General features: G+C 32.2%; 2 protein-coding genes across 16 annotated transcripts in view; both read left to right on the top strand.

The window, feature by feature from the left end:
- The first annotated feature begins 3,006 nt into the window (after positions 1-3,006).
- Positions 3,007-7,271, top strand: shrb (charged multivesicular body protein shrub). The gene is made up of 4 exons (XM_018521833.1): positions 3,007-3,391; positions 5,536-5,713; positions 6,661-6,911; positions 7,083-7,271. The coding sequence occupies exons 1-4, from the start codon at positions 3,211-3,213 to the stop codon at positions 7,136-7,138; spliced, it is 666 nt and encodes a 221-aa protein (XP_018377335.1). The 5' UTR covers positions 3,007-3,210; the 3' UTR covers positions 7,139-7,271.
- A 1,765-nt stretch (positions 7,272-9,036) lies between these two features.
- Liprin-alpha (PTPRF interacting protein alpha) overlaps positions 9,037-25,456 on the top strand; it is a 75,183-nt gene continuing 58,763 nt past the window's right edge. For 14 of the 15 annotated variants that reach the window (XM_018521866.1, XM_018521867.1, XM_018521858.1 and 11 more), the window contains exons 1-2: positions 9,037-9,300; positions 11,795-12,146. In XM_018521866.1, the coding sequence (XP_018377368.1) occupies positions 11,898-12,146 (249 nt within the window). In that variant the 5' untranslated portion in view covers positions 9,037-9,300; positions 11,795-11,897. The remainder of the gene's footprint in view (positions 9,301-11,794; positions 12,147-25,456) is intronic. The other variant, XM_018521852.1, reaches the window with a different exon arrangement.

Genomic DNA, 25,456 nt, shown 5'->3' with positions numbered 1-25,456 from the left:
ACGCAGCCATTGAGTTTGCTCTCCACTATGAAGATTGTTCTTCTTTGCATCGGATACTAACCCGCGTACCACAGGGCGGAGAGATCTTGACATGATCAATTTATTGGGATAGTTGAAAGCGATGAAAGTGCTGACGTAAATATATTAATGACTTTTTATCGCCATATTAATAAGTTACGTTTATTAAATTACTAGTTTAAAAAAATTTATGTTATTGTATGTATTTTCGATGTTTTCGTATAATCCCTCGTTGTTAAAATTTGTTAATTATACTCCTATATTATCATTTTTATTATAATTTGAACAGCATTTATAATTGTACATTGTATTCTCAACAATTATTATAATTGTAATATTGAATTGTATAAGTTTATTACAATAAAAGATAATATAAAAAAAATTATTGTATTATAATTAACGAAAAATACAAACAAATAAAAATAAAAAAATTAATTAAAAATATACTTACCTGCAAAAACAGGCTACTAAATTTAGTAATAGCTTGTTTTTTTATGGGTGAGTATACTTACAAAGAAAAGAGGACCGCCGATAAAATCGGCGGGGGTGGTGGAGGGCCTCTCTAGCACGTTTTTGCTAAATTAAATCTTAATTCAACGATATGTGATTGAAAGTCTAGTTTGAAGTCTATTCGAAGACTATAATTGCTAGTGATTATAGAGATTTTGGAATATATTTACATACTAGTAATTATGTTTGGTAAAAACGGGCTAAAAATGTGCATAAAAAAATGTAATTTGTGTTATCTCAGGTGAAGACAAAAAAAATTTTAAACCAGATCCGGTAACACTGTAAGCCTTAGCGAATTATTAGACGAAGGTAATAAAGCGATCTTAATTGTTAGTTTGATACTTTTATTTTATTTCTAAAAATTTAATTGTTATGTGTATTGTACTTCAGGTACATGTATATTTATTATAAATATATATATATAATAAATACACATATATGCATAATATTATCTTTATCTGCAATTCGTGGCTGTAGCATCATAATGTAAATTTATTTATCAACAATGTCGAAAAATAGTTTTATCTTCACATCTATAATTTGTGGTGTACCACGTCCACTTTCGACGATACGATTTATCGGCGAGACGGGGGGATCTCGAAAATGGCCGTAGTACGTAGTTCCCGCAGCTCCAAAATGGACGTTCGTGTCGCTATAGTGTACGAGGAGTTAGAAGCATTACAGGAAAAAGGCCAGGATGGCCGCTCTCAGGTTTCTCTCTGCATGGAGTAATGGGAAGGAGATCAAACCAAAGACATAGAGAATAGACTGCGCGATCTATTTCTAAGTAGTGCATCAAATGTGGTCGACAATAATGAGAGAGAGGGACCGTGGTAGACTGTCAATTTCCCTCTCATTCTCTCTCCCATTACACCATTGAATGGAAAGAGATAGAAATGGCCGTCTGCCATGGTCCCTCTCTCTCACCCCTATCGACCATTTTGACACACGAATCCCGCAGAATGTCTTTGGATCAAACTCGAGGTCTGAAACTGGGTTGAAAACTGGGTTGAAACTGGGTTGGATTTTCTGGGAAAATTCGGCAGATGTGATTTTAGTGCCATCACGCCTTGCGGGAAGAGTTAGAAGTATTGACTGTCACGTGGTTATAGATCACACGCATGTACCACTACATACATGCACGCGTGTGATCTATGACGACGTGACAGTCAATACTTCTAACTTTTCCCGCAAGACGTGATGGCACTGAAATCACATCTACCGGATTTTCCATGGGTTTTTCTCACTGAACTCTATACTGGAATGGGCATCTAGGAAAATTCGTGGCCGCGACTGATCAGTCGCCATCTTGGCTCGATCAGATGCCTGAGCAAATCAGAAGCTTTCAGGTGCTCATGCGCACTTACGTTTAGTGTTTTTTAGTAAAACGCAAATTATTTATATATATCTGTGCGCAAATGTCTGCAAGACTGTTGTGTGTGAGGTTATATTTGAAGAATTATAAAATCGCGTGACTGGCTACAAATCATCAACATGAAGTGCTGTGTGCCTGGGTGTAGGCAGAAAAGTAAAAAAGGCGGCCTTTCATTTCATAGGTAACAAGTTTTGTATTAAATATTAATTCCTGCATATTGTGTTAACGATGTAGGATATGAAGTGTTATTTTATTGAATTTTATTGTATTAATAAAATTGAAGTGACATTTTTGTTTATATACCATTCATGTCCATATAGATTTCCAACATCGATCAATACATCGATCGCAACCATGGTGGAAGGGATAGCACTATCCCTTCCACCATGATCGCAACGCGCGCGCGAACGCTTCTGATTTGCTCAGGCATCTGATCGAGCCAAGATGGCGACTGATCAGTCGCGGCCATGATTTTCTATGCATCACAGCGGAGATGCCCATTCCAGTATAGAGTTCAGTGGTTTTTCTATACCGTGTTTTGAGCCCATTTTTTTCGTGACCGGCCGCTTGAGTTTAATCTCCTTCTTGTTACTCCGTGGGTAAAAGTTTTCACTTTCCATCCTAGAGATAAAGTTTCATGATTGTTAAGCCTAATAATGTCCACGATACTCGAAATTGGTCCGAGATCTCAGGCAGAGAAAAAATTAACAAATCACATTTGAACAATTTGATCACATGACTATTGTGATTGGTCAATTCTTTCTTCATTCGAGGTCTCGGACCGATTTCTAGCATCGTGGACACAAGGCTTTAGAGCCCAGACACAAGCTTTTGCATAAAGCATAAGTCCGGTTCTACAATAGGGTTTCAAGCCTTAAGCCATAAGAAATGGGCGAATCACAGTCGCTTATTCTTCTCGGATTCGACTGTAATTGGTCAGTTTCTTACGGCATAAGGCATAAAACACCTATTGTAGATCCGGACTTATGCAAAAGTTTGTGTCTGGGCTCTAAAACTGCGGTACTTCATAGATCTAGTAACTTTACTTTTCAGCATCCCATATAATGGCACCATTATAGTTGGCTACTTGTTGAAATAATGCAAGCCTCTGACGTAAGATGGCACAAGGTACTACGGCAATTTTCGTGCGGAGGTCCTAGAATGAACATGGCGACGGTGATTTCATAGTATTAAATGAATTTTTGCTTTCGATTGTTTCAACCCCAAAACACGTGCACAGATATCGTCGCATACGATCGAAAGTGATTTTTAATTTTTTGATAAATCGGAGACAAACGAGCAACGCAATGAGCTTCTTCAGCAAAGTGTTTGGTGGGAAGAAGGAACCAACTGCTCCTTCAACAGCCGAAGCAATTCAGAAGTTACGCGAAACAGAGGATATGTTGATAAAAAAACAGGAGTTCTTGGAGAGCAAAATTGACAATGAAATATTAATAGCGAAGAAGAATGCGTCGAAGAACAAGCGAGGTATAATTCGGAGACTTTCCATGACTTGTGTATTTCGTGTTCGATAATTTTACAATTGTATTGGACTTTTACAGTTTAACTCTTAATTTGATTGGAATTGTCTCTTTTATTTGCAGTCTATGGCTAGAATTACATTTGTTGTATGACAAAGTGTTTCAAACCTATTGATTAACTCCAAAAAAGAGAAGTTGTCGGATATCTCTATCCTATAGTCAATCAATTTTAATCTTGTATGACAAATGTAATAATACTGATCATGCTGAATTGTTATTATCTGTTTTATGTCTTTACAAGGAGAAGATTAAAACTGGCAACGAAATTTTGAAATGCAATTTGTTGCAAAAGATTATCTTTAAAAAATCCTAAAATCTAGTTTTAAATACTTTTTTTTTTTAAAATTAACAAATATAAATGTTTTGAAATTATTGAATCAATTAATTATTTGATAAATAACAGATTTCAAGAGAAGGGTTCTTATAATTTAAGAACTTTAATGGTCTTGATAAATTATTGATGGTACTTCGGTCTTCAATATTTACACATTTCATGATCACAGTTTATGAATTTTATATGATTGACGTAAATATTTGAAATACATGTCATTCGCTAAAAACATCTTGCATTGTTGCTGGATGTTTCTCTTAACTGCTTGTGTATTTATATCATCAAAGAAAGTTAATTAGATTGAATCATTTATGGTATGATTTAACTTTTTTGCCTTTCCCTGTAATTTATTATACTGCCAAAAATGCCAAAGTGATTACTTAATCCAATGATATTAAAATGTTTATACGTATTAATTTAAAAAAAAATCATCTGAAGCTAAAGGCTTTGAAATTCTTAATATGAATATACAGAACACCACACATCTTTTGCAGCAAACTGCATTTTACTTTTAGAATTTTTTCTAAATTTTTGTTTGATAATATTTACATTTAATATCGTTTTAGGTATAATTTAACCCATGTTACTTATGAAAAACGATATATATGAAGATAAAGCAATGATTATCCTGCTTTATAAAATGTATTTATAAACTTTATTAAAGCACTAATAGAGATTACATTTATATTATTTTTTAATATATATATTCTTGCTTGTTAATATGCATCAATATTCCATAAGTTTGTTTATACTATCAGAAAAAATGTTTTTTCATTGACGAGGGTGCTGACATGGAATGCGGGAGATCTGAATTTGAATCCCCGTTAAGGTAATATTTTTGGCAATAAATTAAATTATTTACAGTTCTTAAGATGATTATATTAGCATCGAATTATTAATATCCTTTTAAGATGCTTGTTAGCATTAAAATTATTAAATTGCTTATCAATTTAATATGTGATATTACTACTTTAGTTCTGTTCTTTGATTTTATTTGAAGAATAAAAAAGATTTTGGTGTGTAATTTGCAGAATTGAATATATATATATATAAATTCACTTTGTGTGAAATATTTAAATATGTATTAAGATTCGCTTTGATCGAAAATAGGTATATTTCTCTTAATTGATTTATTCTCAATCTAATATAAATTATAATTGTTTTTTGTTAATTTCTTAGTATCATTTTTTCACATTTTGATCAATAGTGCTGAATCAATAACTTCTTAAAACATCTTTAATTAAACTAAATAGTAATTCAAGGAAACGAGTGATTATAATCTGTTTAATTTATTTAAAAATATATTATTATCTCATATATATCAATTAGCTACTGACTAAAATACGAAAGAAGTGATGCATATGTGACTAAACTAATAACAAATATTTTTTTACTGAAACATAGACTTATGGATACTGAGCCAAGTAAATTGAAAAACTAAAGGATTATGTTGAAAAATAAGATAAATGTAAATCTATTGATGTTTCAATATAATTTTATAAATACATTCCAGATTATTAGTGATGACTGTCGTATTTAAATGTCCAGATTTGTCAATAGAATATCAACAAAAATATAATAAAATCTGCTGACAGAAATATGATGATAGAGATTCTGAGAAGAACACAAGTTCAATATAAAAATCTACTGCAATTCTCAAATTTATTAATAAACTGTTAGCATATTAACAATTCGCATAAATTATTAACATTTCGCGTATTGCATACGATTAAGTATTAAGAATAGTATATACATTATAGCTGCCATCCAAGCGCTGAAAAGAAAAAAACGATATGAGAAGCAATTACAGCAAATTGATGGCACATTATCTACAATTGAAATGCAAAGAGAAGCACTAGAAAGTGCAAATACAAATACTGCCGTTCTTACTACTATGAAGGGAGCTGCAGATGCAATGAAAGCTGCACATCAACATATGTAAGATTTTCGCGTTTTTACAGTTGCTAATAATTAGCTGCTTAACTCTTTGTAGCATAGTGTGCCTGTAGGAGGCACATCTTTGTCGCTACAGTTTTTTAATGTACATTTTCACATATTTGACTTATATTACGTACTTATTTATATTACATACTTGATAATTGGTTTACATTAATATTTAGTATCATTATGTTTCTTGTTACATTTATTGGTATTTGGTGTCATTATGTTTCGAAGATATTTCAAATTTTACGTTAAATATAAATTATACATAAAAAGATCAGTAAAAAAAATTAGCACTATTAAAAAAAAAAATTTTAGCTTGGGAAGAAAATGATAATAAACATATCTTCAAAATCTCTATGTTAATGTTTTCTAGGTCGCTAATTTTAAATCTGCATTCATAATTGGCAAATTTTTAATAGCAGATCCAAAATGGCAATCAAAATGAATATCAAGATATGTTGGATTCTGATGTTAATGAAATATAAATTCTTTATATTCTTAATGTTCTCAATATTCTTTATAATTTTTTACTATTTTTACGTATAAAATTTTACTTACAAATATATAAGCCATAGTTACTTTTTTTTTTCAATTTAGCTACCATATTAAATTCATCATTTTGTTTTTTCTTATTTTGACTCAAGATTTATAATCAAAAACCCTATATATTAAAATACATTTGATAGAAAAATTTGTGCAACAAAGGGTTAATGTAATTTTTGGATTGTCTGAGATTAGTATTTATAATCCATTTTCATCTTAAGACTGTCTTAAATATAAGAACCGACCATGAATATTAGTCTGAGAATAGTATTGTTAGTACAATATGAACATATTAGGCATACAAAAATAGTCTCTTTAAATAGAAATAAGAATGTAATTTACTTATTAAATAATTTCACGTTTATATTATATATTTTCATGTTATCTTCATATTATAGGGACGTTGATCAAGTACACGATATGATGGATGACATAGCAGAACAACAAGATGTGGCTAGAGAAATTTCAGATGCTATATCTAATCCAGTAGCATTTGGCCAAGATGCTGATGAAGACGAGTTAGAGAAGGAACTAGAAGAACTTCAACAAGAACAACTTGACAAAGAATTACTTGGTATCGATACAACGACAGATGAATTACCAGCGGTACCAACTTCAGTTCCTGTTGCGCCAAGCAAAACTCGTACAAGTAACTATATTATTATAATACTATAAATTTCCTACATATTATAAAATTATAAAATTATAAAAATATGTTTTAAACAATTTGATATTGCATCAAGTATATAAAAAACATTAATATGTTTATAATATTAAATAATGATCTTACAATAATATAACATTGATATTTTATTTATAGAAGCTAAACCAGAAGAAGATGACGACTTGAAAGAATTAGAAGCATGGGCATCTTAAAGTGTTATTAGAAGTAATGTTAAAATCAAAGATATAAGACGTTTTCAGATAAATTTAAATTATGGCTAGTATTCATGGTCTGATTTTATACACAAGACCGTCTTAAGTATAGTCTTAAGATGTTATAAATCGATCAGAGAGTCATATTAGCATTTTAAGACATTACTTAAAACATTACTTAAAATAAGAAACTATGAATACTGGCTTATATATTGTTATTATGCATAAATTACTATATTTTACTTTGCATTAAATATAATTAATTAAATTTATAAATTTTGTCCGCAATATTAAGCAGTTTTTTAAAACAAAATTACTGAAGTTAATAAGCTTGATTAAACATTACATTGGTTATATTTTTATGCTATGGTAAATATTACTAATAAATGAATAGAACAAAAATTGCTTATACAATCGGTGGTAGAGAGAAAAAGTAGCTTTGTTTTATATTTAGATAACATGTTTTATATTTACATAAATATTACATTAAACATATATTGCTAATTAATAGACGGATAAAATTTAGGAGACAACATTGAATATCAGTTAATGTAACATATAAATATTGTATACTGAATGTAAAAGATAAAATTATTTTGTTCTTCTATCGTAGAGAAAACAAATTAGATTGTAAGTATATTACTTCTCCAAAAATATTTTGTTATTGTACATACGCATAACGATTTAGAGAGAATTTTCTTTCTTTAAATTGTTAAATACACAAGGCCTTTAAGTCGTTGTATAAATATATTTCCTAACAATAAATTTCACAGATATATAAAAAAGTAAAACTTAAAATTAATAACATATCATTGATTCAATGATATATTAAAGAGGAAATAAATATAAATACAAGATGTTTGATAATTAACGATGAAACTCGCAAAGAGGCAGAATGGACTAAAAAAATGCCCGATGTCCACGATGCTAGAAATCGGTCCAAGATCTCTGACAGAGAAAGAATTAATAAATCACATTTGAACAATTTGATCATTGCGATTGGTCAATTCTTTCCGGGATCTTGAACCGATTTCTAACATCGTGGACACAAGGCTTAAAGGTGCTACTTCATGCTGACGCTCGACGCTCATTGTCGGCGTCAAAAGACGTCACGTGACCATTCTGCTTGACGCTAGCGTCAAAGAAGTGAAGATGAATTTGTCTAACAGTTAGCGTCGTCGCTGGATCTTCGTTAATCATATCGATTCAAAATGAAAAATGGACTTTGACGGTGTACGTAATTAATTTTTACAAATTTTACATCTTCTAAATTTTGCAATCTTCAATAGTATCGTACAAACCAAATAATATATATTTTAAAAATACATATATTATAATAACTTTAATTTTACAAGGACTGAAAAATAATAATTAGCTAAAATATGAACTAACAATATTAATAAATTAGAAGTAATTTAGAAATATTTGTATTAAATTTAACATATTTTTCAGGAATCCCCTCAATCAGATCGATTTTAGTTTTCAAGAGAAAGCTAACCTTCCTTTCACATTTTGACAGTTCGCTTATCCATGGTAAAAGAAAATGGCGGCGATAATCGATAATTTCGATTATCGACCGCACTTATCGCCTCTCTTTAATCGAGAACTCTATTAGCATCAAGTGGACCCGGGACCGCACCCTAAGAACGGACTATGAATTCGGGCCATACGCACGTCAATTTTCGACACCGCGATTTAGTATGGACTTGCACCACATCTATTTTATCGCCGTCACGTAGGTACGTAGTACTCAATTTGAAAATAGATGTACTGGCGCTAGTGTACGGGAGAGGTTCCACGAAAAATATCGAGATGGCCTCTTTTAGGCTTCTCTCTGCTTCGTCCTATGATCGATCTCGAGCGTCAATGGTATGCTCCACCGATCGCAGAACGCGGTTTATACTCTACGGTTACAACGACGGTGCTCGGGCGGAGTCGGGCGCGCCTTCGATGACGGCGACGTCATGGCGCAAGATGGCCGTCGGTATCGGGAATGGTGTATTGTAGACGAGGCTGGGCGGAATTCCGGGTAATAGGTGTGTCGGTGTTTGACATTACGTGTAAAATAATACTCTATTAGAATGATGCCTTGCCGCGTTGTTGTCGTCGCTGCTGTGAGCTGAACTCGGAATTTTGGCTCTGTGCAGCGCAGTGCTTGTCGTGTAAGAATTATATGTATAAATCGGCCCCGTGTGCTCGTTCAGTCTTTCCCTCTTTCTTTTATTATCTCATCTCTCTCTCTCTCTCTCTCACACTCTCTTACTCTCTTCGACGTCGGTGATAAGTAAACGTGCGAATGTCTGATATAGGAGATCACCGATTTCCTTTCTGCGAATTTCTATTACTGCATATTTATGCAAGGAGAATGATTATCGCGAAAGCTTCTGCTTATAGCGCTTCAGAATTGAAAAGGAAGAATCGGCGAAAATCGAAGCGTAAATCGACATGTGCTGAAAAATTCGAGAGCCTAAGAATGAGGTACCGCCGGCTTTCTTCGAGGTTATAACGATACTCTGCGGGTCTCAGGTTCCTAGTGGACGGGCACAGAATCATTCAAAAATACAGCCGAAAGTGTGATAGCACTGAACTAGAGAAAAAAGCAAGACAAAATCCCTGGGAAGTTGAAGACTACTTCTGTCCCTCTCTTGCTCTCTTTGGTGCTCTCTCTCTCCTAAGTGCTTTACAGAATTGTCATAATACAACTGAGAATACAGTAGTATTATGGCTAGTATCATTATTATTATTATTACAGTATCGATATAACTGATTGCTTCTTCAAAATTGTTCTGAAATCGCAAGTCAAGTTATAAGAAGAATAAAAAAGTGATAGTTATATTATGTATTACAAAAAGAATAGATACCTATTTGAAAAAAGAAGAAATTCAGAGATAGGGAATTTAGAAGAAGGAGATGGAAAGAAGTGTTACTGTGTTGTTCAGAAACAATTGGATATTTGTTTTGAAAGAGGAAATTTTTAAATTGCAAAAATTTATAGATTCTATAACTAAGCGATTTCAAGGAAACAAAAAATTTCTGCAAACACAAGTGATCAAATTGCGTGGGAAGTAGTATCTTGAGATTTCATCTATAAGAACAAGAATACAGATACAAAGAAATTGTTCAGTGGCAATGAATTCTTTCTGGGATACAAGTAAGAACACCTTGCGATAATTCGTGGTTAAGGTGTTATAGATCTATTTATCATGATGATGTATGCAAACTGTTTAATCAAAATTGATCTGCAATCAATTAATTTCATTGAATGGAGCATGATATTGATTTCCGTGTTCGAATCCGATGAAAAAATATTACCAAATAATCTGAGAAACCAAAGAATGATGTATATTCATAACTAAACTGCAGAAGCGATTAAACATCCAATAGGAGGAAGGAGCCGATAAAGTAAACATTAGCTTTTGAATTTGACTGATAGCGCGCGCAAGTTTCTCTCTCTCTCCTTTCTTTTTCTGATATAACTAAAAATTGCGATATTGGGCATATATATATGTCAAGAACGCACAGTGCACGCGCCACGCGGCGAGAAGACTTTTACGCGCGACGGCCGACCCACGAATCTCCGTCACGATCGGCGAAGCAAATACGCCGCGTGATCGGGAAATGTCGGATTCGAAGTCGTGACAGTAGACGAATAGTTTCGATCGAAGCGGGAGCGATCGCGTGGAAGTCTTCGTTGAGGAAGAAATAGAGACGCGTGTTTTTACTGCTTCTTGCCCGCAAAGCAGGGACATTTGATTTATATGTAATGGCTGATTTAATTTCAAAAATGCACACAAAAATAATATTTCTCTCATCAAGTTGACGAGCAAAAATACTGAAGTTAATTGCGGACTCGTCAGAGAATAAATTTTGCGAAACGGTAAAAGCCATGAATTGGCTGGTTGCCAACAACAAGCGCAAGTTTCGCAGAATCAACACTTGCTTCATTCACATGCGTAAAAAGTACTTTCTCTTAAAAATTGAGTCGGACTCATCACGCGATAGAAACATTAATACAAAGCTGTAACCTGTACATATTTGGAGCAAGATAGAGAGTGGGCAATTATTGATTAAGGTAGGGCAAAAGAAGATCAGTAATAAGAAAAGGTAAAGAATGTCCCAGAAGGTAAAGTTGCTAATATGATCAGAGTCTTTTATTTTATGGAAAGGAAGGTCTTTGATTGGTTTATTTTCGTATAAGATATGTGTTATGCCAAACTCTGTGCTCTTATTCCAAGACTGTACTAAGACAGTCTTAAATATAAGAACCGACTATAAATATTAACCTGTGAGAAATGGACGAGAGAAAAGAGAGATAGAAGGAGAGAGAAAATGAGGTAAAAGAAATAGTTGAAGTGAACTAAAATGAGATAAGGAAGATAATGAGATAAGTTCGGGAGGGAAAAGCGAAACGCCGATTTTCGTTTTTCTTTTACTTTATGCGTTTATACGTAGTACGCGCACGCGTGCTACGTGTTAGAGTATGGGTGCGTGGTTGTGAGTGTAGGTTACGTGTCAGGATACGAGCGCGCGCGTGCACGTATACATATTATATATATATACTACGGTATACATGATTCTACATGCGCTTGTGTCACGCGCTTGAATGGTGCGCGTGGTCGTAGAGGCGCATGTAATTCACCGGTAATTATCCCACAGATCCATTGCTTCCGGGGTGCGAATAACAAAATAATACAATAATTCCGAGCACAGAGAACTATCGCGACGTGAGGACGATAGTAATATATCTACAACGTGCAAAATGTGGAATATGATGTGTGATGTGATGCCGACGATTGCGGAGGACAGTATGAGCCAGCGGAGCTCGCAATTCTCCGGCGAGGACGGGAACATCGAGCAACTGATGGTGCAAATGCTAGACGAGCGTGACAAAATGATGGAATCGATGCGCGAGCACCAAGAACGGCTGCAGGAAATGGAGGCGCGATTGACAGAGGTCGAGAAGGAGCGGGATGCCTTGAATCGCCAGCTTAACGCAAATATTCCCCAGGTAAGTCAATAAGTCTGTTCGCATTGTTTACACTTTTCCAATTCAGTATCTCTGCTTTTTCTTCTCCTTTCGACGCTCAAATCATCAACTCATCTCATTTCAAGAGCAAAAATTTTTCAAGGTTTTGAAGAGCGCGAATATACCTAATTCTGTATTTATTTATGGTTGATTGCGCGTGCAATGATTTAACATGTTTTTTAATAAAAACAATAGCAGTCTTATGCCCGTATCAGTCTACGGATTGACAATGTAAATAATTGCTTTTGAAAAAAAGGTAAAAAAGGTGTCGGGTATAGAAAAATGAAGATGTTTTAACATATGTATATTTTCTTACGCTCCACTGCGAATTTTGAAATCTTTTTTATTTATAATATTAAAACGTTAAAGATTTTAAAAGATGTTAAGTTTATAGTTTAATTATTTAGAACAAGACTGATTTTTTCTATGGAAAGAGCAATGAAATTCCGACGAATAATTTTGTAATGATATATGATGACACGGTATTGAATTTATATTTCTTTTTTAGACAAAATTTTTTCGTCGAGGCTCTTTTTAATTATGTTATGTGATCTTTTTAATTATGTTTAATTATTATCATGGATCTTCGCAATCGCTAAAACGTTTACGTAACAAACGTACCGCGGAAGCTGATTTAATGCGAACTATACTCGCACACATATTATCTTTAAGTTGCTCCACTTTCCGCGAGATAAGCATGTTGCTAACGTTATTATTAATTCCTTGTTTAGTATATTTTACTTTACCGCTGAAGTATAGGGTGGTCAGCGTACATATCCGCACGATTTTTGGGATGCTTCTGGAACAACAACAAAATTGTAAAATAGATATTTACTTGTTTCAGGCAAGCTATAAGTTAAATTTAAAACAGAGCTGGGATTGTTGGACATTTCGGCCGATTTTGAGGGGGTTCCTTTGCTCCTTACTTCACCAACCTGCGCGTAGTCTAAATGCCGGAACCAATCTGAAATTGGCCGAAATGTGCAACTAAATCCCAGCTTTGATTAAAAAAATTTAAACAGCTTTTTAAATAAAAATACATGAAGTGTAAAAGCTCAATTATACAATCAGATGAGTAAAAATAAAGCCTATATGAGCCGACACAGGTTTTTCGTGTGTAAAATTAATATTTATTAATAGAATTTTAGACGTTTCGACACATTTTTTGGTCAAAACTCAGTAGTAAACTGATGCATTAATAAATTAGTATATAAATTATAATACTATTATAACAAGTTTCTTGATAAAATTATAAACATGTGTGTTCAAAATTTGAATTCTTCAAACGTTATAGTATTTGTTTGAATAATGTGTACATGAGTCAATCGATAAAATGATGCTATTACCGTAATAAAAATTCTCATAAACAATGGTAAATCTTAATATTATAATTAAATGAAAACTTACATAGCGGCTGTACATACTTTAGTATACGAATAAAGCGTAACATTATGAAAATCCGTTAACCATCAGTATGCGAGACATTTGAGAGAATAATAATACATGTACATATACAGAAATAATAAATTAACCGAAAAAAACATAGAGGTGGGAGAATTAAGACTTTGTAAAAAGGTCACGATATAACTTTTTAAATAAATAAATTAAAATTATCTTGAATCTTTTTAAATAGCATCGTGCAATTTTTTTTCATAACACTATAAGGGTTTTTAATAGCGTTTCTCATTGGGAGGAGTATAGTGCAACACTTGCACACACCGAGAGCAATAAAATGTATTATTCCACTGTTAAAGTGCCAGTTCACGTATTTTCAGTGTTTAATGTTACACTGACAAAACTGGTGCAAAAAAGTTGCACTGAATTCAATTTTTTTCTTCACTGTCTTTAAAGACGGTGGAGATAAGTGCAAGTTGAAATTAATTGAAATTGAGGTTGTATTTATGCTTTAAGGTATGATATTACGTGTTAAGGTATAATATTATTCTAATTATCTTCATAACAATAATAATATTATTTCTAGTTCTAGTATGTATAATAATATCTATGCAGCAATCTAAATATTTCGAAGTTCTTAAAAATTTTTGAAATTCAAGAAAAATTAATAAAAAAGTTTTTTGTTAGAAATAAACAATAAAAATCAGAATATTATTATAAAATAAGTAATTCAGTGATGTGTTTCACTGAACGTAGACTGTCACTAATGCAGTTTTCATCGAAACCGTGCTAGGTTTCGATGAAAACTGGTGCTAGTGCTGCGCTAGTTTTCTCAATGAAAAACGCTATAAGCCGAATTCAACGTATATAAGGAATGTTACTTTATTATATGTGTTTATTTTATTGATACATGTAAACATAAATACTTTAGTCTCAAATGAGGATGCATCTACCTGCGTTATGAGGGTCACACGCGTGCGAGTACTCGCACGTGTGCGCGCACCATGCGATCATTGTGCGCGGGCATTTTGTTATCTGTCGTTGTTGTGACTTTATTAACTCTGTAAGGTGAGCAGCATAATTTTTATTTCTATTCTCTATCTTATTCACATTCTCCAAAGATATTTTTTTATTTTAGCCTGAGTTTTTACCGCCACTCAGCTTAATAACTGTGTTGCTCTCACGAATGTTCCACAACGGTCGGATACAAAAAGTGAGAGAATTTTTTGAAGACAGATTTTTGACTACGATTTATTAATTGCTATAATTATTAAGGCTGTAACATTGAAGATGACTCAAACAGGAGTCAAAACATGAAATCATATTTCTGCTGATTAAATGTATATCTCGAAATCGTTAACAACCAGAGTTTGTTGCCTTCTGTATGAATTTTTTTATTGTTTATTGTATGAGTATATTTTATTTCCGTATAACAAATCAAACTAACCAAGACTTCTTATAAATCAAATGAATAATTAATGTAAAATAAACATTTAATAAACGTTAATTAAACGTTTAAAAAAGTTTGTTTTTATCACATTTCAAATGAATAAATAATTTAAAATAAATATTTAATAAACATTAAATAAACGTTTAAAAAATGTTTTTTAAACCTTTATTGCAAATTAATAATTAATGCAAAATAAACATTCAATAAACGTTACATAAATATTTCTTTCTTTACATTTCAAATGAATAAATAATATAAAATAAACATTTAATAAACGTTAAATAAACGTAAAAAAAATTTTTTTTCAAACCATTATTTCAAATGAACAATTAATGTGAAAAAAATATTTTATAAACGATAAATAAATGTTTAAAAATGATTCTTCATACCATTATTTCAAATGAAAAATAAATTTAAAATAAACATTAAATAAACGTTAAACAAAACATATTTAAACATATTTTTTTAAACATTTATTTCAAACAAAAAATTAATGTAAAATAAATATTTAATCAACATTTAATAAACGATAAATTCGTGAATTTTTAAAACGAATCGTAAAACAAATATAAAATTAATAAGAAATAAACTTTTAAAAAATATTGCCTGCTGATTGGGCGAGTTCGACTCCCGTCCGAAGTAATATTTTTCACAACAGATAAATTTATTTACAGATATCGAGCAAATTATGATCTCTTTAACAGAGATATTATGTATCGAAATTTAATTATAATGTTATTTCAATAGTTTAGCCGCGTTTTTAAGTTTAGAAAAATTAATTCGGCGCGCAGTTCAATGACTACAAGTATAATATACAGGGTATCCCACCTAACTCGAGCAAAATATCGTACTGAAATATTTCGATTAGTTCTTATGATAGGAAAACAAGTTTCAGATAAAAGTGGAACGGTTTCAAGGGGGACGTACTTTGGTGATGTTGTCTTTTTTTTAGGTAGAGGCGCTAAAAAGATATAAGGGTTACTTCTATTTTTTTTAATGGAATTGTGCGTAATTTTTTTACATATTATGATTCCTCTAATTATTCTACATATAAAAGTATTAAGGTAGAGATATCAAAAAACCAATATTTTACGAAATATTTTATACTTTATTGTGGCACATATTGACATAAAATGTTAAATAACTCGAAAACTATTAATTTTTTGATAATCGTACCTTAATACTTTTATGAACAAAATAATAAGATAAATCAATTGGTGAAAAGAAAACGCAGTTGCTTAAAAAAATATATACATATATGCAAAATGGATAATTTTTTAAATAATTTTGTGTTTTTTCTTTTTTGAAGGTCTATCTCCGACCATTATGGGCCTTTATTTCCTATTCCTAAAGAAAATAAAAGAATTTAAAGAAGCAATGGAGACAGTGACCACCACGTCCTCGCCGTTGTCTCTGGATTTGACTGAGAGTGGTCAAGTAGGCCATTTTCGTCGGCTGAAGCAAATAATTATATTTATACCACCTCTCTAGTATTCACCATGTTTTCGGAATTTATTTTAATGTTTTCTTACTCTTACTTAAACAGTGCTCAATAGAACGTTGGATTATATATATAATATGTATACGAGGATCGCGCGCGCGTTTGAAAAGTTTTGAGCCTCAACATGAAGATGGTACTCGTCAAAATCATTCTGTACTACAATCGTACATGTTTTGCAAGATACCTGTGAAAATTGTAGCCATTTTGGATGCTCAGTTGTTGTTTCAGAGTCATTTGTGCCAGTCGATGTCAGTGTTTTTGTAAAAATGGAAAAAGTCGGATAAAACGGAATATCGACGATCGTCATAACAAAAATTTACGAATTGCGGTTCGAATTAATTAACTATCTACCGTAGTCACCAGATCTGATCCTCAACGACTTTTTCCTGTTTCCTAGGCTCAAAGTTAGGCTCGGAGGACACAGATTTTCATCAAACGAAAACACTGACATTGACTGACATAAATGACTCTCAAACAACAATTGAACGACCAAAATGGTTACAATTTTCATAAGTATCTTGCAAAACATGTACGATTGTAATACTAGAATGGTTTTGACGAGTAAAGCCATCTCCATGTAGAGACTTAAAACTTTTCAAACGACTTTCGTATATATACAGTGTTTCATTTTAATCGCCCCAGGCAAATATCTCGAAAAATATGGACGATACAAAAAAATGTTTCAGACAAAAGTTGTATGATTTCAAGGGGGATTTAAGATGGTATCATTGGTTTGACCTTGGGTGGTGTTATCAAGGTTAGACGAAGGTCATATTAAATTTTTTAATTTCTATTAAATGGAACGATTTTTTCCAAAATATTGGAATTTCTTTTTTTTTCAAAAAAGATATTTTCCAATAAAATGATACAAGGATTTAATTTACAGAAATCGAAACATATTAAGTTGTATTTCAAGAAAAAAGAATAATTGTTACGAATTATCCTAAAAATTATATTTACTCGACAAGGTTGAAGTTGGGTGATTTTCAAGTAATACGATAAAATGTAAAAGTCTTTACTATATAACATAGCTAAATAATATAGTTTATACCAATGAAATTATTTATAGATTTGTGTGGAACAGAAGAAATAAATTTTGGCGACATGCTTCCTACACGGAGAAATTTTATATTTAAAATTACTATAATGTGGTAGTAGCTGCGATCTTCATGTAAATTATAAGTTAAATGCTATAGTTATTTTTTTTTAAACAATAATATAACGTAGTTTTTATACTTTTTCATAGTAAACATTTTTTATTACAAAATCAAATATACCTAGCAAATTTTGTTTGCGTACCATAGTAAAAATTAACTGTTTCATGTTAGAATATGGCTTAACAAAATAATTACTTTATTTATGTGATAAAAATTAATATTACCATAGTAAAAGTTAAGTCGGAATCATGTTGTGAGAGTACATCGAAAATACAAGACATAGTAAAGTGTAATTTAAAATTGTATTAAAACTTAATATAAAATTTTCTCCGTGTACACATTGGCTGTTGGCACTGCAAGCATACGTAATAAGTTTTCATGTCTAAAGCCGCTGAAAAAAATAAATATCTTCTTTGTTTTTCTATTTTGTTTACGGCCAATAGATCGCGCGGATTTTGATCTTCTGGAATGTCTGTGTATTTCATGAATTCTTCGATTTGATTTCGCAATCTTATTCGTAGAGTCGAATACGTTAAATCCCTTGATAGTAACAGCTTGACAAGCGCCAAACTTAGATCGAGTATCAAATCAGTGCGCTTTATTTTTAAGTTATTTACACCAAAAGTGTACAAAATCAACGTCTATTAAGTTGGCACAGCCACTTTGACACAATCAAACGCGACCTATACCACATTTTTGCTATTTTTTAATTTTTTGCTCATTTTTTGCTCTATTCCCGATTTTTTTGCTCCAGTCGATTCGCTAAAACCCATGACTGTGCTAGCTTAAGACCAAAGTTAGCACAGCCATAAAGAAAAAAAGCAGCAAATGAAAAATCAAGTGCATATTCTTGAAGGGCTATTTTTTTTGCTAATTTTTTGCTCTATTTGCGATATTTTTGCTCATTGTTTAAGTCGAAAAATTCCACCAAGAATGTGGCTGTGCTGGCTCGCGTACAAGAGTAAAGTACCTTAAAGCAATTAATTGCTGAGCTCATTTTGGTCTCAAACTGTTTGTAGAATTAATTGCTCTAAGAATATCGCAAATCGGAATTTTTTGCTCACTGTTTAAGTCGAAAAATTCGATCAAGAGTGTGGCTGTGCTGGCTTGCGTACAAGAGTAAAGTACCTTAAAGCAATTAATTGCTGAGCTCATTTTGGTCTCAAACTGTTTGTAGAATTAATTGCTCTAAGAGTATCCCAAATCGGAATTTTATTCGGAATATTACTCGCTTTCAAGAATCGATGTACAAGAGTACATGTAAGTATACTATGAAAATTAGTTTTACAGCTTTAGGAATTAATTGTACAATACTTGTGATAGTAAATAACAATGTATCTATTATTTGTGTCATCATATTTATTCGTTTGACTTATAAATTAGAAGATGTGGATTTACATCACACACTTTTTAAATATTTTTTTCAAATGACGTGAGGTCATTATATTCCATCCAGCAATTTCTGGGGCGTGAGATTATTGCAGTGTAGTGTCCCATTTCTGTAACAGATCCACGTCTTACCATGGCCGGATATTTAAAATCGACAATCCCAATTAATTGTAGTTTTTTCCTTCTCGGGATCCAAAGGATTTGCTATTTTATGACCTATTTTGTCTAATTTTATAGGTGTGTTTTTATCAATAATGTAAATATCAATTATCACACTATAGGTCCTAAAGAAATATTCCGTGTAGATTTTGCACAATGTGAACATACTAATGTAAATACTGTATTGTGTGTGTGTTTTTTATATGTACTACAGGTACTGACTTCCGTCTAACTGGGCACCCTTTATCGCATACGGAATTTTCCTCGAAACTTGGGCTGTTTTTAAAAAGTTGACTCGCCGAATAGCCAACGTTGGTTTCGCAATCCACTTGAATGCAATTTTCACGATGTATATCTCGACACTTAAAAATGGATAAAAGGATTTGTGCACGTAATTTATACGTGTACGCTCTAATTCCATTTTTTTTAAGTATCTTTTGCTATTTCAAATAGCTTATTATTTTCGACTTTGCGTATCTACAATAAATAATAATTGAAACTAGATGAATTTTCTATCTAAATAAATACAATTAATTTTGTACGAATGATTTAAGAGTGAGTTTTATAAGTAAAATCATGTATATAGGACGATGTTTCTTATTTACAAATAATTATAACTTTAATATTCTGTGTTAGGACTTCCGGTTATAATTTAGCTCAGGCGACTGTTACATTAAATTCGCGAGAACTGAAACACTGTACATATACTCTTCGAAAAAAATACTTTGCATCAGTCACTTTACACGAGTCACTCGGTACATATGATTTTACTTATAAAAAGTTACTTTCGAAGTAATACACATACCTCATTTTCGATATCTTTGTAATCTGACAAGGCGGCGAGGACAATTTATAGCAAACTGTCGAATGCACATTAGTATTGATGAGGCAATAATTTTGATCCTCTGTTCTTATTGCTTGTAACTCCATAGAGCTCCCATTTTTTATTATCGGGAGTTTAGCACTTCTCCACGTCAAAGCGTCTTGTATACCGCGTGGATCATCTCCCAAATATTTTGCCTTGCGCTTTTTATTATTTACGATTAAACCTCGCCAATTTTCTATTTCTCTTATAGCGAGAATGTTTTGTGAGCCTTCCAATGAAGAGCAAGAAAGACAGATTCGTTCCTGCCCATATCCTTCTTCACCATAAGTCATGGAACATTCGCTTAATGCATGTACTGCTATTTTGCATATAACACAAATATGTGCACCAGATGGTAAGTCACTATTGTTACAAGCAGGGCACAATTTTGGTTGACCTATTTACAGTGAAATATTAACAATAACCTAAATAAGACCGTAATGTGTACAACACAATTAAGATGTAAGAAAGGGCCTAATTAAGTGTTAAAAATAGTGTTAAAGGACTTACTATAGTCCTAAATAGTGTTAAAAGAACGTACTATAAGGCCGACGTGTGATCAACAATAATCGAACTAAAACCGTAATCGGTTGTTGCAATAAATATCATATATACCTTGATAATGGAATTGATAGGATACCTATTTGGAATATAAAGAGATCCAGAGAGATTCAACCCTTGGCTGAGGTAATATTTTTCGCAGAAAATTCTTTACAGTTTTTCAAGGATGTTAGATGGGGGCAGGGGGGGGGGAATAATAGATGCTACTGAGCAGCAGTATTGTTAAATTGTTCATCAATTTGATATTGTGATATTTGCTCTTCCTAATTCAAATTAAGAATTGCGTTTAAAGTTTAAAAGTAATGGCGCGTAATTTGAAGAAGTAGAAACAGATATATGTAAAAATCACTAAGAAAATTATTGATCGCTATATAATCTGCGATGACTGTTATTTGGCCCTTTCTTGTGTTTTATTTGTGAAATATTAATATCATATTTTTACTTTTATTTTTTTCCATGTCATACTCTTCAGTGCTTGCTGTATCAAGTGATATTAATAAATTATTTCCTTTCTCAGAGTCAACAATTTTTAATTTTCCACGAATATAATCTAAATGAATTTTTAGAAAGGCATCTACTCTCATAGGGACACTGTAATTTTTTAAAATACAATTTTTTACTTTATTAAATTTCCCTTCGACACTTGTGCCGGCACTTGTCCGTAACCGAAATTATCACGGCACAGGTTTGATCATAAAAGAATTATCGCAACGTCTTGTAATAAACGTTTTGCCAATGCTGGAAAATAATGGGAAAATAATATCTCGATCGCGACGAAATTATTACATTTGTCGCGACTTTAATTAATAAGACTACTTTCCTGAGACGAAAATCGAGACGAAAATCTTAATAAAATGTTCCTTTTATGTTAGGATTTTCGTCTTCGTTTAAGCTTAAGAAATTATCATATCAATTAAAATTGCGAAAAGTGGGACATTGTATTCAACAAATTGTACATTCAGAATTATAGATTTATATGTCGGTTTGTGTATAAAAAAATTAATATATTATAAAAGAGAATAATAACGAAGAAATAAGTACCTGTTATAATTGATTTCAATTTTCTTTTCTCTCTCACAAATCGTTTTTTTACTATCCTTTAGTGCACCTTCCGTTTCTGAACGTGCAATTGTAAGCAATGCTTTTAATATTGCAGCAGCATCGTCTATGTTTTGGCACGTAATTAATTGTCCGATAGCTGCCATGTAAAACATTTTCCGTCGTGGAACAGATTTAAAAAAATTTACATACGTTTTGATCCAATGTGCGACATCTATACGTACTATATGTAACATTTTGGCAAAGTTTCGATGCTTTTGCATACGTTTACGTAATCTTTGATTGTTCCACAAGTTGTGAAGCATCGTATCACCGCATTTAATAATGCTTTTGATGAATTCACCACAACTTCACGTTGATATGGAGCACCTGTTTTACACCACTCCAATAACCAAAAATGGATATTATTAATTGAATGCCTTTCAGATAGCATCTGGCTGACAGAAAATTGAGCATCATTATAATTTATATTCACTTCATACAAAAATATATATTTTGACAAATTTTTGTCCAGCCTTATTAATTTTTTCACGATGCTGCCTGTAGCGTCAATATATATGGAACTTATATTTGTTGAGCAGTATTTACGATATACTTGTAATTGGTGATTTGTCCAGTAATGGACAAAAAATGGATCGATTCCAATATTATGTATACAATTTAAATAAACGCTACGTTTCATTATACACACAGCATTTATAGGATCTTTATCAAGAAATTGTGCCTTTGTATATTCATTTTTTGCGACATGTAATACTGATGCTTCATATAAATGTGGAGGTTCGGAATCTCCACGTGTCATGAGTTCATCCGTTCTATCAGCATGATATACTTACACTGGTTTTGTACGTAATTTTAATCCAATCTTCTTTCTTAAAGCCCTGAGAAAGAGTGCTGCATTTTCCTGTCCCTTTAATTACTTTGCATTTCAAAACTACTTCTTGCGCATGTTCATTCTCTATCACACATTGCAAATTACTATCGCATTTGCAAGAACCTAAAGAAAAAAACAGTCGCATTTTTATGATTATTGTTATTATTAATATAATTTCAGATTATTAATAGAAAGTATTTATATACAATAAAAACAATATTCACTAACGTCTGTCTGTCTTTGTGTGTGTGTGTGTGTGTGTGTTTCACACTTTCTACTTTATTATTTTTCTTGGTTTATAATAATCTTATACGTAATTACTTGAAGATACGTACGATAATTACAAATTTTATAAACTTTATATAACTTTATATTATATAATTTTATGAACCGTTTATATACCCAGATGTATCATCATTAGATAAATAATGGTTACAAAAACGAAATCCACATTTTAATTTCACAGCGTTCCAAATTTTTTTCGTAATAAAATCTTCCCACAATCCGAGTTGAAGAGTTATCCAAATTCTATGTCGTATTTTTTTTCTTTGTTTGTAAGATTTGAAAACAATTAACTCATTAAATTCATTATTTGGCACCATTATTATAAAATTTACAGGTTCTATATTTTCCTCATATCGTGATGCAGAACTATTCAGAGACGTGTTACTCGTATTAACAGTGTCTGTACTTGCATCTTATAAGCGACCAAGAAGTTTATCATGTACACCGTGTACATTATTCATAACCATGGCATAAATTGAGGTGGACTTTATTTTACCACCTAAAGAAGTTGCTATGTCGCACCAAATCGTATCATTTTTTGAAACCATTTTGTCCGATAGTATTACGCGACCTTTGTACGCCACAACACTATTCACAAAATCTTCACTTTGAACTTTATGTGGACGACCTTTATTACGATACATTTTTTCAGAGATTAATATTATCCAACAACATTTCGCAGTCGAATACAGTTTGAAACTAAGATGAGCTCTGTTTGTAAGACAAGCAGCGTGAACAAACGGTAACGCAAGTCGCGATGCCTGGTCACCAATAAGTGAAGATATAGAACACGTGAAAATAAGCGACAGCTAGAGAACAAACGATAGCGCGTGACTCGAGATGCGTGGTCACCAATCTTTAAGTGAGCAAAAAATTCCGATTTGCGATATTTTTAGAGCAATTAATTCTACAAACAGTTTGAGACCAAAATGAGCTCAGCAATTAATTGCTTTAAGGTACTTTACTCTAGAGGCCTAGATACCAGAGATGCGACATTGCGTCGGTTGGGTTAGGTCGTCATCGACATTTTAATTCAGTATAAGTATAACTTATAACCATAAGGTACCTTTTCATGTTGACGCTCGACGCTCGTTTTTAGCTGTTTTCAGCGTCAAAATAAATCACAAGATCAAAATTGACGCTTCATATTCGCCAATTTCTAGCACGTGGCTTATTTTGACGCCGAAAGTGAACGTCGAGCGTCGGCATGAAAAGGCACCTTTATAAGCTGATGACAGCTGATGCATTACATGAGGAAAGTTAAATTGTTAAAAAAAGAAGAAAGTATAGTACGTACTTATAGTATGTACTTAAATAGTATATACATTATACGTACACACATTATTAGACTCTATACGTAGAGTCCTAGAACTCTAATTATACGCAGTAATGAATTAAAATGGCGCTCTGATCGTGATTTAGACAGCCAATCAGACCATACCCTTCAATATGTCACATCTCTGTTATCTAGGTCTCTACTTTACTCTTGTACGCGAGCCAGCATAGCCACACTCTTGGTCGAATTTTTCGACTTAAACAGTGAGCAAAAAATTCCGATTTGCAATATTCTTAGAGCAATTAATTCTACATTTTGAGACCAAAATGAGCTCAGCAATTAATTGCTTTAAGGTACTTTACTCTTGTACGCGAGCCAGCACAGCCACACTCCTGGTCGAATTTTGCGACTTAAACAATGAGCAAAAAAATTGGAATAGAGCAAAAAATTCTTTACTTTAAAACACAAATTCTCTGCTTTAAAAACACAAATTCTTTGCTTTAAAACATAAATTTTCTGCTTTTTCGAACTTGTAGGTGCTAATGCCGTAATACATAACCGCTTCAAAAATTTGAGTGAAACTGTCACTCCTGGCTTAACCCGCAATTAATGGTCGTTAACTTAAAATAGAGTATAATAAGTCCATTTTATGGAGTGATTATTGCAAATTTCGACTATTACTCCAAAATGTTAGTGGCAAAACCACTCTGAGATTTAGAGAATAAACTGCCGCAGTAATATATCACGAGTTAAATTGACTAGCAATTTAATAATTTGATGCTTTTTCGCATCTTAGAACGATCTTAATAATAATGATCGACATATTAAAATCTATAAATAATTAATTCTTATTTATAGAAATAAGAATTAATTATTTGTAGCAAAAATATTATCTTGGCCTAGAGTTAAACCCGAATCTCTTGCATTCCGTGCGAATGTCCTAAGCCTTTAGACCATCTTTGCCGTATAGTAGTGAAATGTTTTAAAATATTAATAATAATGTTAATTATGCAGTATAAGGAACCATTCTCCGATGACTTTGATCTTGACATATGTTGTGAAGGTCATCACCCTGAGTAACTTTCAACAGGTCCCATACAGCACAGAATTTGCAGCAATATCGTCGCAATAACGCTGCAATATTTCTGCAACTTTTGTACTGTAGGGGGTTTTAGCTGTCGTTTGTTATTCATTAAAAAGTGATTAAAAAGAAGTTTAAAAAAAATAACGCCTTGTTTCTGATATATACAATGTTGAAAATTATTCTGTATCCTTTCTTACTTACGTAATGGCTTTTTACACGAAGGGAAGTCCACTCCTC

The sequence above is a fragment of the Trachymyrmex cornetzi genome, unplaced genomic scaffold (assembly GCF_001594075.2).
Source record: "Trachymyrmex cornetzi isolate Tcor2-1 unplaced genomic scaffold, Tcor1.1 scaffold124, whole genome shotgun sequence".
Classification (NCBI taxonomy): Eukaryota; Metazoa; Arthropoda; class Insecta; order Hymenoptera; family Formicidae; genus Trachymyrmex; species Trachymyrmex cornetzi.
This window is presented reverse-complemented; position numbering and strand designations above follow the sequence as displayed.

What these genes read in the sequence shown, in the direction of transcription:
- shrb (XM_018521833.1), top strand. Translation starts at nt 3,211, where the DNA reads ATGAGCTTCTTCAGCAAAGTGTTTGGTGGGAAGAAGGAACCAACTGCT. An exon ending in TGCGTCGAAGAACAAGCGAG is followed by an intron (nt 3,392 to 5,535) that starts GTATAATTCGGA and finishes TATACATTATAG; the next exon opens with CTGCCATCCAAGCGCTGAAA. An exon ending in GCCAAGCAAAACTCGTACAA is followed by an intron (nt 6,912 to 7,082) that starts GTAACTATATTA and finishes TTTTATTTATAG; the next exon opens with AAGCTAAACCAGAAGAAGAT.